We start from the raw sequence: 13,766 nt of genomic DNA on the forward strand, positions 1-13,766 counted from the left end.
AACACATATCAGACATGGAACGCAACACATATCAGACATGGAACGCAACACATATCAGACATGGAACGCAACACATATCAGACATGGAACGCAACACATATCAGACATGGAACGCAACACATATCAGACATGGAACGCAACACATATCAGACATGGAATGCAACACATATCAGACATGGAATGCAACACATATCAGACATGGAACGCAACACATATCAGACATGGAACGCAACACATATCAGACATGGAACGCAACACATATCAGACATGGAACGCAACACATATCAGACATGGAACGCAACACATATCAGCAATGGAACGCAACACATATCAGACATGGAACGCAACACATATCAGACATGGAACGCAACACATATCAGCAATGGAACGCAACACATATCAGACATGGAACGCAACACATATCAGACCTGGAACGCAACACATATCAGACATGGAACGCAACACATATCAGACATGGAACGCAACATATATCAGACATGGAACGCAACACATATCAGACATGGAACGCAACACATATCAGACATGGAACGCAACACATATCAGACATGGAACGCAACACATATCAGACATGGAACGCAACACATATCAGACATGGAACGCAACACATATCAGACATGGAATGCAACACATATCAGACATGGAATGCAACACATATCAGACATGGAACGCAACACATATCAGACATGGAACGCAACACATATCAGACATGGAACGCAACACATATCAGACATGGAACGCAACACATATCAGACATGGAACGCAACACATATCAGCAATGGAACGCAACACATATCAGACATGGAACGCAACACATATCAGACATGGAACGCAACACATATCAGCAATGGAACGCAACACATATCAGACATGGAACGCAACACATATCAGACCTGGAACGCAACACATATCAGACATGGAACGCAACACATATCAGACATGGAACGCAACATATATCAGACATGGAACGCAACACATATCAGACATGGAACGCAACACATATCAGACATGGAACGCAACACATATCAGACATGGAACGCAACACAATGTGCTTCACAGGAAGAAAAAACAAACAAAAACAATGAAAATAAACCGGAGAACAATAGAACTAAAGAATAACAATAAGAACTGAACGAATGACAAGCACCCTGAGGGAAAGGCTACGTTAAAAAGGTATGTTTAAGATCTGTTTTGAATATAGTAACTAAAGGCTGCCTCTCCATGCCTCCTGGTCCCCCCCAGGTCCTCAGGCAGGCTATTCCAGAGGCTGGGGGCTTAGTAACTAAAGACTGGGGGCTTAGTAACTAGAGGCTGCCTCTCCATGCCTCTTGGTCACCCCCAGGTCCTCAGGCAGGCTATTCCAGAGGCTGGGGGCTTAGTAACTAGAGGCTGCCTCTCCATGCCTCTTGGTCACCCCCAGGTCCTCAGGCAGGCTATTCCAGAGGCTGGGGGCATAGTAACTAAAGACTGCCTCTCCATGCCTCTTGGTCCCCCCCAGGTCCTCAGGCAGGCTATTCCAGAGGCTGGGGGCTTAGTAACTAGAGGCTGCCTCTCCATGCCTCTTGGTCACCCCCAGGTCCTCAGGCAGGCTATTCCAGAGGCTGGGGGCTTAGTAACTAGAGGCTGCCTCTCCATGCCTCTTGGTCACCCCCAGGTCCTCAGGCAGGCTATTCCAGAGGCTGGGGGCATAGTAACTAAAGACTGCCTCTCCATGCCTCTTGGTCCCCCCCAGGTCCTCAGGCAGGCTATTCCAGAGGCTGGGGGCTTAGTAACTAGAGGCTGCCTCTCCATGCCTCTTGGTCACCCCCAGGTCCTCAGGCAGGCTATTCCAGAGGCTGGGGGCTTAGTAACTAGAGGCTCCATGTCTTTTCATCTTAGGCTTTGGGATAGTTAAAAGGCCAGAACCAGAGGACCTGAGGGACCGACTGGGTACAGAACTTAAAAGCATGTCTGACATGTATTGGGGTGAACCATCGTGGATTGATTTAAAAACCAATAGAAGAATCTTAAAATGTATCTTAAAATGTATTCTAAAACCCACAGGCAGCCAGTGCAGAGACCTTAAAACAGGTGTAATGTGTGCTCTCCATCTGGTCTTGGTCAGTAGCCGCGCTGCAGCATTCTGTATGTTTTGCTGTTGACAAATGGCTTTCTTGGGTTGACCAGACAGGAGAGCATTACAGTAGTCAAGCCTGCTTGTAATAAAAGCATGGATGAGTCTCTCTGTATCAGCCTGATAGGGAAATGGCCGCACCGTGGCAATGTTCCTCAAGTGGTAAAAAGCTATTTTGGTCAAATTACAAATGCGATTTGAAATTGAGTTCAGATTCTAAAGCAACAACTAGGTTTTTTACCTGGTGTTTTATCTTTATTGCCCGTAAATTAAAACGTGAGGCTATATTCTCTCTCTGTGCTTTGGCTTCAACAATAAGTACCTCGAGCTGGAGGAAGTTGTGAGCCATCCAAGTATTTAAATCACTAATACAGTTGAATAATTTATCCGTGGACATAAAATTCTCTGGTGACACAGAAATGCAAAGTTTCGTCTTCGTAGCAGTGAAAATCAATGCTGTGCTTTCTGATAACGGTACCAAGGGGTAACATATATAAACTGAACAGTACCAGACTGATAATGGTACCAAGGGGTAACATATATAAACTGAACAGTACCAGACTGATAACGGTACCAAGGGGTAACATATATAAACTGAACAGTACCAGACTGATAACGGTACCAAGGGGTAACATATATAAACTGAACAGTACCAGACTGATAACGGTACCAAGGGGTAACATACCTGTATATAAACTTTACAGTACCAGACTGATAATGCTGCCAAGGGGTAACATACCTGTATATAAACTGAACAGTACCGGACCCAAAACTGAACCTTGTGGAATGCCACGTGATATGTATTATGTTCACCAAGAGTGACAAAAAAAACGTTTGACCGGTTAAATCGGTCCTAAACCAATTTAGAACTGGACCGGAGAGGTCAAACCAACCTCTCCTGAACCAGAGAAGTCAAACCAACCTCTCCTGAACCGGAGAGGTCAAACCAACCTCTCCTGAACCGGAGTGGTCAAACCAAAATCTCCTGAACCAGCGAGATCAAACCAACATCTCCTGAACCAGAAAGGTCAAACCAACCTCTCCAGTCTGCCCAGAAGGAAACCACGGTCAACAGTGTCGAATGCAGCAATTAAGAGTACAAGGACAGAGAGCTGTTTGGCATCTGTGTCGGCTCTAAGATAATTTACCTCTTGAACTAAGGCTGTCTCTGTCCTGTAGTGGGCACCGAAACCAGATTGGAATTATTCAAAAATACAGTTGGCACTTAAGAAATAATTTAGCTGTTTGAAAACCAATTTTCCCCAGAATGTTGCGTAAGAATGGACGGTTGGAGATCGGCTGAAAATTGCTAAGAGCTGAAAAAAATCTAGATGACTTTTCTTAAGAAGGCCGTTTCACCATGGCAGGTTTTTAGTGGGGAAAGTGCCTATGAAAGGGGAGTGATTAACAATAGCTTGTTTCACCATGGCAGGTTTTTAGTGGGGAAAGTGCCTATGAAAGGGGAGTGATTAACAATAGCTTGCACTTCTTCAGATATGTCATTTGTTTTGAAGAAGGTGGTGGGGATCGAGAAGGCAGGCAAAAGACTTAAGTTGTGATATCACTTTCCTGAGCATGTCTGTGTCAACCAGAGAAAATCTATCCATATTGCCTTTGAGTGGTAGGCTACGGCTCATAACAAACTCCTCACTAGTTCTTGCTTGACTGATACCCAGCCTAACGTTAGTTATCTTATCTCTGAAATATGCTGGCAGAAAAGTTCACAGAGGTTTTCCTGCGGTAGGATTTATCAGTCCATCAATGGTCGAGAACAGCACTTTTGAATTATTCTGATTATTAGTGATCAACTTAGAAGACTGAGCTCGTCTGGCATTTTCTAACGGCCTTGTTATATATCGTGACGGCAGGGTAGCCTAGTGGTTAGAGCGTTGGACTAGTTACCGAAAGGTTGCAAGATCGAATCCCTGAGCTTACAATGTAAACATCTGTCGTTCTGCCCCTGAACAAGGCAGTTAACCCACTGTTCCTAGGCCGTCATTGAAAATAAGAATTTGTTCTTAACTGACTTGCCTAGTTAAATGCCTAGTTTTTTATATGCTGTCTCAGAAACAGGCTAAGAGTTACAGGCTAAGGGCTAAGGGTTAAGGGTTAAGGTTGTGAGGATCATGGGCTACCCACCAACGCAGTATTACACCCATACATGCTCTGCCCTAAGGCCCCCAGGTGGCCCTCTCGAATTCTGGACGTGCCCAGGATATCAGTGGCTCTACCCGGGGCATTGCCCTGCCCCTGCCCGTGCCCATGGTGCATCACATAATCCACAGACGAGGCCTTCTTGATGCCTGCCCGGGTGGTCCTGGGAGGCCGGTGGGTATAGCTACTCTCCATAGTGGCAGAGCGCTTGCGGGTGCCAGCCAGACGTTTGTGCCCGCCGGGCATCTCTAAGGCCGGAGGTTTGGAGGCCTGCTGACTCTTCATCCACTTCATCACTATGATCAACTTCTTCACCATCTTTTTGAAGTGAAACACTCGGTACTGAGGATGGTGACGGAGGAGGAAGGGTGGCGATGGACATGCAGACATGCAGAGAGAACGGTGAGATGGAGACAGAGAGACAGAGAGAGATGGTGAGCTGGAGGAATGGAGGGAGACGGTACATGCAGGTTTATGAAAGACAAATGAAACCTCTCTGTCTTTTTAGGACTAATACTTAACTTCATCCAAATTGATTTCTTATTGGGTGAAGTATCGAGTCAGCTTATACAACGTATAGTACAATACTGTAGCATGGTGTAGATGTACCACGTTGTATAGTACTACAATACTGTAGCATGGTGTAGATGTACCACGTTGTATAGTACTACAATACTGTAGCATGGTGTAGATGTACCACGTTGTATAGTACTACAATACTGTAGCATGGTGTAGATGTACCACGTTGTATAGTACTACAATACTGTAGCATGGTGTAGATTAGTATGTACCACGTTGTATAGTACTACAATACTGTAGCATGGTGTAGATGAGTATGGGGGAGTACATGCTGATGATGTCACAACTGAGATGAAGTAATTAAGTAGTGGTCACCTTTCCCTGCAGGTGCAGGTTGTTTCTGATGATCTCCCGCACCTCGTCCTCTGTGTCTTTCTGTGGTCAAAACATCAAAGAAACACTGATTCATAGGGTTGACGGTAGCAAACAGGGGGCCCGTGGAATCTGGGCTGTTCTACTTACTGGGGAGTTAAAGAATAACAATGAGACACCTTACCGTTTCATTAGAGACTTAAGTGATTTACCTGACTGAAGCGGATCTTGGCCAGAGCGATCAGTTCCTGGTCTCCTGGAGCGCAGATATTCAGTCCTACAGGAAGTAGTCTCTTCAACGCTGCTACGATGAGGCTGGTCTGCATGGAGTAGCGATCACCCTTCCTCTTCATCTTCTTCCTCTCCTGGTCGGACACGGCTCCCTAGAGGGGAGAAACCAGGTGACAAGTCAACAAGTCAGCAGCACCACCTGGTCTCACTACTGGTGTCCCCCAGGACACTGCACTAGGTCCTCTTTAATGTCTCACTACTGGTGTCCCCCAGGGCTCTGCACTAGGTCCTCTTTAATGTCTCACTACTGGTGTCCCCCAAGGCTCTGCACTAGGTCCTCTTTAATGTCTCACTACTGGTGTCCCCCAGGGCTCTGCACTAGGTCCTCTTTAATGTCTCACTACTGGTGTCCCCCAGGGCTCTGTACTAGGTCCTCTTTAATGTCTCACTACTGGTGTCCCCCAGGGCTCTGCACTAGGTCCTCTTTAATGTCTCACTACTGGTGTCCCCCAGGGCTCTGTACTAGGTCCTCTTTAATGTATCAACACTGGTGTCCTCCAGGGCTCTGCACTAGGTCCTCTTTAATGTCTCACTACTGGTGTCCCCCAGGGCTCTGCACTAGGTCCTCTTTAATGTCTCACTACTGGTGTCCCCCAGGGCTCTGCACTAGGTCCTCTTTAATGTCTCACTACTGGTGTCCCCCAGGGCTCTGTACTCGGTCCTCTTTAATGTCTCACCAGGTGTCCCCCAGGGCTCTGTACTAGGTTCTCTATAATGTCTCACTACTGGCTCTGTACTGGGTCCTCTCTTGTTCTTTCTGAACACCAAGCCACATTTCAGGCCAAGAACAACTTATCCATTTAATTATGTTCAGTCATCACAACTTACTGTGCAGTCGTCTTCATATTTGGGGGACAAAGCTCTTTGACTTATATATGCTATACAGAGTCATAGTACACCTAAATTGTACATATCAATGTAAAAAAAAAAATTGTCACGCTCGTACCATCTATATAACATCACTTGCCTTGGACATCTTTGACTTGGTGTCTGTGATGAGGAAGGACATATTGTTGATCTCATTCTGAACCACAAAGTTCTGCTCCTCCCGTTTAAAATTCTGCAGTGGAAGAAATAAAATATTTCAGTGTTGGATATTGCCAAGGATTTATGCAAATGTATCCTGCAGCCTGACAGGGGACTTGGAGAAGAACAGACATACATGAACGCTCTAGAGATACATCACAGTCTTCTAGTTCTCGCTGCCAGGCAAGCAAATGTAAAATGTATTTATTGCAGAAAGAAATGCTGAAGAATTCCTAGAATGTAATGGGATTTTAATAGAGCGCACTTTCAGAGTGCCTTGGTGACGACCAGTAGAAACTATCACAGAGTGATTAAGACATTAAATGTTTCCTGGAAACTGTTACAGTGATGTGACGATTGATATGTGAACTTGTCTCTGTGTAGCTTACATGAGACTTGGACCAGAATATGAAGACCTCTGCTACCATGCGGAAGAGCTCCTCAGCCTCAGGGTTCGATTCTTTCAGCCATTTGGCCCTAAGATAAAAACACATTGCAAACAAGTTACAGTATTTAGTTGGATAAAACAGTCAGACCACTAGAAACAAGTTACAGTAGACTTTAAGTTGGATAAAACAGTCAGACCACTAGAAACAAGTTACAGTAGACTTTAAGTTGGATAAAACAGTCAGACCACTAGAAACAAGTTACAGTAGACTTTAAGTTGGATAAAACAGTCAGACCACTAGAAACAAGTTACAGTAGATTTTAAGTTGGATAAAACAGTCAGACCACTAGAAACAAGTTACAGTAGACTTTAAGTTGGATAAAACAGTCAGACCACTAGAAACAAGTTACAGTAGACTTTAAGTTGGATAAAACAGTCAGACCACTAGAAACAAGTTACAGTATTTAGTTGGATAAAACAGTCAGACCAACAGCAGCAACTGGCATCACGTCTTTAACAACTTTAAAAAACACTTTGGTTATTGATCCACCCACTCCTCTCACTTTACCCCACTGGTCCTTTACCTGTTGTAGTCAGCAACATGGAGGAGGAGGAAGTAGAATGTCTAGTTACCTGTTGTAGTCAGCAACATGGAGGAGGAGGAAGTAGAATGTCTACTTACCTGTTGTAGTCAGCAACATGGAGGAGGAGGAAGTAGAATGTCTAGGTACCTGTTGTAGTCAGCAACATGGAGGAGGTAGAATGTCTAGTTACCTGTTGTAGTCAGCAACATGGAGGAGGAGGAGGTAGAATGTCTAGTTACCTGTTGTAGTCAGCAACATGGAGGAGGTAGAATGTCTAGTTACCTGTTGTAGTCAGCAACATGGAGGAGGAGGAAGTAGAATGTCTAGTTACCTGTTGTAGTCAGCAACATGGAGGAGGAGGAAGTAGAATGTCTAGTTACCTGTTGTAGTCAGCAACATGGAGGAGGAGGAAGTAGAATGTCTAGGTACCTGTTGTAGTCAGCAACATGGAGGAGGAGGAAGTAGAATGTCTAGTTACCTGTTGTAGTCAGCAACATGGAGGAGGAGGAGGTAGAATGTCTAGGTACCTGTTGTAGTCTACAAAGCGGATGAGTAGCGGATAAAAGGCATAGAGGTCTCTGATCAGGATGGTAAACTCATCCAGGATGAGTAGTTCAGCCTCAGACATCTCCCCTCGTCCCTCGGCCTTCATCTGTTCCTCATCCTGCAGTACGGTGGCAGCCTTCTTCCTCAACTTCTCCATCAGCGGCAGAAAGTGGGTCTTCAACAGCCCCCCCTTTGCCTTACCAATGATTGGCTGAGAGAACACTGGAGGCGAGGACAGAATAGAGAAGGACAGTTAGAGAGAGAGACTGGTGGGAAACAACGATGGTGGTGTTTCACTCTAGATGATTCTACAGTTTGTTTTCTTATTTAAACAACGATGATGGTGTTTCACTCTGGATGATTCTACAGTTTGTTTTCTTATTTAAACAACGATGGTGGTGTTTCACTCTGGATGATTCTACAGTTTGTTTTCATTTAGAAACAATGCATTTTGGTTGCTGTGTCCCGTGACATCAACACATGATCACTACCACATGCAGTAACAACACATATCCAGTATGGGAAACTGCTTAGTCATGTGGGTGACCTATGCTCCTACGGCATAGAAGGGTTGAAGACAAGTAAAGTGTGGGTAACCGCTGTGTTTCTGAACACCCACCCACCTGCCGGTCAACCAATTCAGGCTTCCCCGTCGATCAACATGCAATTTTAGAATTTCATTTGTATCGACCAAATTACTACTCTTCCTGAGGTTCAAACAGGAAACAAAACAACAAGTAAAATATATAAACACATCATAGGCATAATATAATATACATAACACTACCTAACACTACCTAACACTACATAACACTACATAACACTACATAACACTACCTAACACTACCTAACACTACATAACACTACCTAACACTACATAACACTACCTAACACTACATAACACTACATAACACTACCTAACACTACCTAACACTACCTAACACTATCTAACACTACCTAACACTACCTAACACTACCTAACACTACCTAACACTACATAACACTACCTAACACTACATAACACTAACTAACACTACATAACACTACATAACACTACCTAACACTACCTAACACTACATAACAATACCTAACACTACCTAACACTACCTAACACTACCTAACACTACCTAACACTACATAACACTAACTAACACTACATAACACTACCTAACACTACATAACACTACCTAACACTACATAACACTACCTAACACTACCTAACACTACATAACACTACATAACACTACATAACACTACCTAACACTACATAACACTACCTAACACTACATAACACTACATAACACTACCTAACACTACCTAACACTACATAACACTACCTAACACTACCTAACACTACATAACACTACCTAACACTACATAACACTACCTAACACTACCTAACACTACATAACACTAACTAACACTACATAACACTAACTAACACTACATAACACTACATAACACTACATAACACTACATAACACTACCTAACACTACCTAACACTACATAACACTACATAACACTACCTAACACTACATAACACTACCTAACACTACCTAACACTACATAACACTAACTAACACTAACTAACACTAACTAACACTACATAACACTACATAACACTACATAACACTACCTAACACTACATAACACTACCTACACTACATAACACTACCTAACACTACATAACACTACCTAACACTACATAACACTACATAACACTACCTAACACTACATAACACTACCTAACACTACATAACACTACATAACACTACCTAACACTACATAACACTACCTAACACTACCTAACACTACATAACACTACCTAACACTACATAAACTACATAACACCTACCTAACACTAATAACACTACATAACACTAACTAAACACTACATAACACTAACTAACACTAACTAACACTACATAACACTACATAACACTACATAACACTACATAACACTACATAACACTACATAACACTACCTAACACTACATAACACTACCTAACACTACCTAACACTACATAACACTACCTAACACTACCTAACACTACATAACACTACTAACACTACCTAACACTACCTAACACTACATAACACTACATAACACTACCTAACACTACTAACACTACATAACACTACCTAACACTACATAACACTACATAACACTACCTACACTACCTAACACTACATAACACTACCTAACACTACATAACACTACATAACACTACATAACACTACCTAACACTACATAACACTACCTAACACTACATAACACTACCTAACACTACCTAACACTACCTAACACTACCTAACACTACATAACACTACCTAACACTACATAACACTACATAACACTACCTAACACTACATAACACTACCTAACACTACATAACACTACCTAACACTACCTAACACTACATAACACTACCTAACACTACCTAACACTACATAACACTACCTAACACTACCTAACACTACATAACACTACCTAACACTACCTAACACTACCTAACACTACATAACACTACATAACACTACCTAACACTACATAACACTACCTAACACTACCTAACACTACCTAACACTACCTAACACTACATAACACTACCTAACACTACCTAACACTACATAACACTAACTAACACTAACTAACACTACATAACACTACATAACACTACCTAACACTACATAACACTACAGAAAACGACATCATCTCGTGCCTCTGCCTCACGCTTCAGAGATGGCTCTGGCCCTATAAGCCGTTCCTGCTGGAACAAGCCAAGGATTCTGTCAAGGTCACCCACCTACATGTATTTATCCGTTATTTTACCAGGTAAGTTGACTGAGAACACGTTCTCATTTGCAGAAACGACCTGGGGAATAGTTACAGGGGAGAGGAGGAGGGGGATGAATGAGCCAATTGTAAAATGGGGATTATTAGGTGACCGTGGTGGTTTGAGGGCCAGATTGGGAATTTAGTCAGGACACCGGGGTTAACACCCCTACGGTAAGTGCCATGGGATCTTTAATGACCTCAGAGAGTCAGAACACCCATTTAACGTCCCATCCGAAAGACAGCACCCTACACAGGGCAGTGTCCCCAATCAATGCCCTGGGGCATTGGGATATTTATTTATTTTTTAGACCAGAGGAAAGAGTGCCTCCTACTGGCCCTCCAACACCACTTCCAGCAGCATCTGGTCTCCCATCCAGGGACTGACCAGGACCAACCCTACTTAGCTTCAGAGACAAGCCAGCAGTGGTATGCAGGGTGGTACTCTGTTGGTTGCAGGGTGGTATGCAGAGTGGTATGCAGGGTGGTACTCTGTTGGTTGCAGGGTGGTATGCAGAGTGGTATGCAGGGTGGTATGCAGGGTGGTATGCAGAGTGGTATGCAGGGTGGTATGCAGGGTGGTACTCTGTTGGTTGCAGGGTGGTATGCAGGGTGGTATGCAGGGTGGTATGCAGGGTGGTATGCAGGGTGGTATGCAGAGTGGTATGCAGGGTGGTATGCAGGGTGGTATGCAGAGTGGTATGCAGGGTGGTATGTAGGGTGGTACGCAGGGTGGTATGCAGGGTGGTATGCAGGGTGGTACGCAGGGTGGTACTCAGGGTGGTATGCAGGGTGGTATGCAGGGTGGTATGCAGGGTGGTATGCAGGGTGGTACTCAGGGTGGTATGCAGGGTGGTATGCAGGGTGGTATGCAGAGTGGTACTCAGGGTGGTATGCAGGGTGGTATGCAGGGTGGTATGCAGAGTGGTATGCAGGGTGGTATGCAGGGTGGTATGCAGGGTGGTATGCAGGGTGGTATGCAGGGTGGTATGCAGGGTGGTATGCAGGGTGGTACGCAGGGTGGTATGCAGGGTGGTATGCTGCTGGCAAGTAATACAATACATAATACAGTGCACGTTACAATATAAGATACATAACATGGCTGTGTCTATTCACAGTCGCCGTTGTGCAGTAAGATGTTCTTCTATCTGGTTTCTGAACGTGTTTTTATTGCTAACTTGAGTTACCTGGGGTGGCAGAGAGTTCCATGTAGTCATGGCTCTAACACTGTGCATTTCCCAGCCTGTTGTTCTGGACCTGGGGACTGTGAAGAGACCCTCTGATTGCATATCTTGCCATGTACCGATGAGAGTCTGAACTGTGTGAGCCAACTGCTTAAACAGAGAGTTCTGACCTTCAACACATCACTACCTCGCACAAAGACCAATAGTGATGAGGTCAACACATCAACACCTCACACAAAGACCAATAGTGATGAGGTCAACACATCAACACCTCACACAAAGACCAATAGTGATGAGGTCAACACATCAACCCCTCACACAAAGACCAATAGTGATGAGGTCAACACATCAATACCTCACACAAAGACCAATAGTGATGTAGTCAACACCTCAATACCTCACACAAAGACCAATAGTGATGAGGTCAACACATCAACACCTCACACAAAGACCAATAGTGATGTAGTCAACACCTCAACACCTCAATACCTCACACAAAGACCAATAGTGATGTAGTCAACACATCAACACCTCACACAAAGACCAATAGTGATGTAGTCAACACATCAACACCTCAATATCTCACACAAAGACCAATAGTGATGTAGTCAACACATCAATACCTCACACAAAGACCAATAGTGATGTAGTCAACACATCAACACCTCAGACAAAGACCAATAGTGATGAGGTCAACACATCAATACCTCACACAAAGACCAATAGTGATGAGGTCAACACGTCAATACCTCACACAAAGACCAATAGTGATGAGGTCAACACATCAACACCTCAGACAAAGACCAATAGTGATGAGGTCAACACATCAATACCTCACACAAATACCAATAGTGATGAGGTCAACACATCAACACCTCACACAAAGACCAATAGTGATGTAGTCAACACATCAACACCTCAATATCTCACAAAAAGACCAATAGTGATGAGGTCAACACATCAATACCTCAATACCTCACACAAAGACCAATAGTGATGAGGTCAACACATCAACACCTCAGACAAAGACCAATAGTGATGAGGTCAACACATCAACACCTCAGACAAAGACCAATAGTGATGTAGTCAACACATCAATACCTCACACAAAGACCAATAGTGATGAGGTCAACACATCAACACCTCAGACAAAGACCAATAGTGATGTAGTCAACACATCAATACCTCAACACCTCACACAAAGACCAATAGTGATGAGGTCAACACATCAACACCTCAGACAAAGACCAATAGTGATGTAGTCAACACATCAACACCTCAGACAAAGACCAATAGTGATGAGGTCAACACATCAACACCTCAGACAAAGACCAAAAGTGATGCAGTCAATCTCTCCTCTACTTTGAGCCGGGAGAGATTGACATGCATGTCATTGACATTCTTCCTCCGTGTGCATCTAAGTGCAATGCGTGCTGCTCTGTTCTGGACCAACTGCAATTGACCTATGTCCTTCTACATGACCACACAACTGGGCAGTAGTCCAGGTGCTACAAAATCAGGGCCTGTAGGACCTGTCTGGTCAACTGAGATGTCAAGAAAACAGAGCGACGTCTTCTCATGGCCTGTTTCCATTGATCATCCTTGAGATGTTTCTCCAACTTGGATTAGAGTCCACCTGTCTTAAATTCTATGTATTGGATATGATTTGGAAAGGCACACACCTGTCTATATAAAGGTCCCACAGTTGACAGTGCATGTCAGAGCAAAAACCA

The 13,766-nt window shown here is 43.9% G+C and overlaps 1 protein-coding gene across 4 annotated transcripts in view; it reads right to left on the minus strand.

Annotated features, from left to right (window-relative positions):
• Positions 1–13,766, minus strand: part of LOC109876547 (ryanodine receptor 2) — a 276,342-nt gene that overhangs the window by 88,997 nt on the left and 173,579 nt on the right. For all 4 annotated transcript variants that reach the window (XM_031813092.1, XM_031813093.1, XM_031813094.1 and 1 more), the window contains 5 exons: positions 7,993–8,233; positions 6,883–6,970; positions 6,435–6,527; positions 5,389–5,559; positions 5,180–5,239 (listed from right to left, as the gene is read on the minus strand). In XM_031813092.1, coding sequence (XP_031668952.1) covers positions 5,180–5,239; positions 5,389–5,559; positions 6,435–6,527; positions 6,883–6,970; positions 7,993–8,233 — 653 coding nt within the window. The remainder of the gene's footprint in view (positions 1–5,179; positions 5,240–5,388; positions 5,560–6,434; positions 6,528–6,882; positions 6,971–7,992; positions 8,234–13,766) is intronic.

Source organism: Oncorhynchus kisutch, unplaced genomic scaffold (assembly GCF_002021735.2).
Source record: "Oncorhynchus kisutch isolate 150728-3 unplaced genomic scaffold, Okis_V2 Okis04b-Okis11a_hom, whole genome shotgun sequence".
In the NCBI taxonomy this organism is placed as follows: Eukaryota; Metazoa; Chordata; class Actinopteri; order Salmoniformes; family Salmonidae; genus Oncorhynchus; species Oncorhynchus kisutch.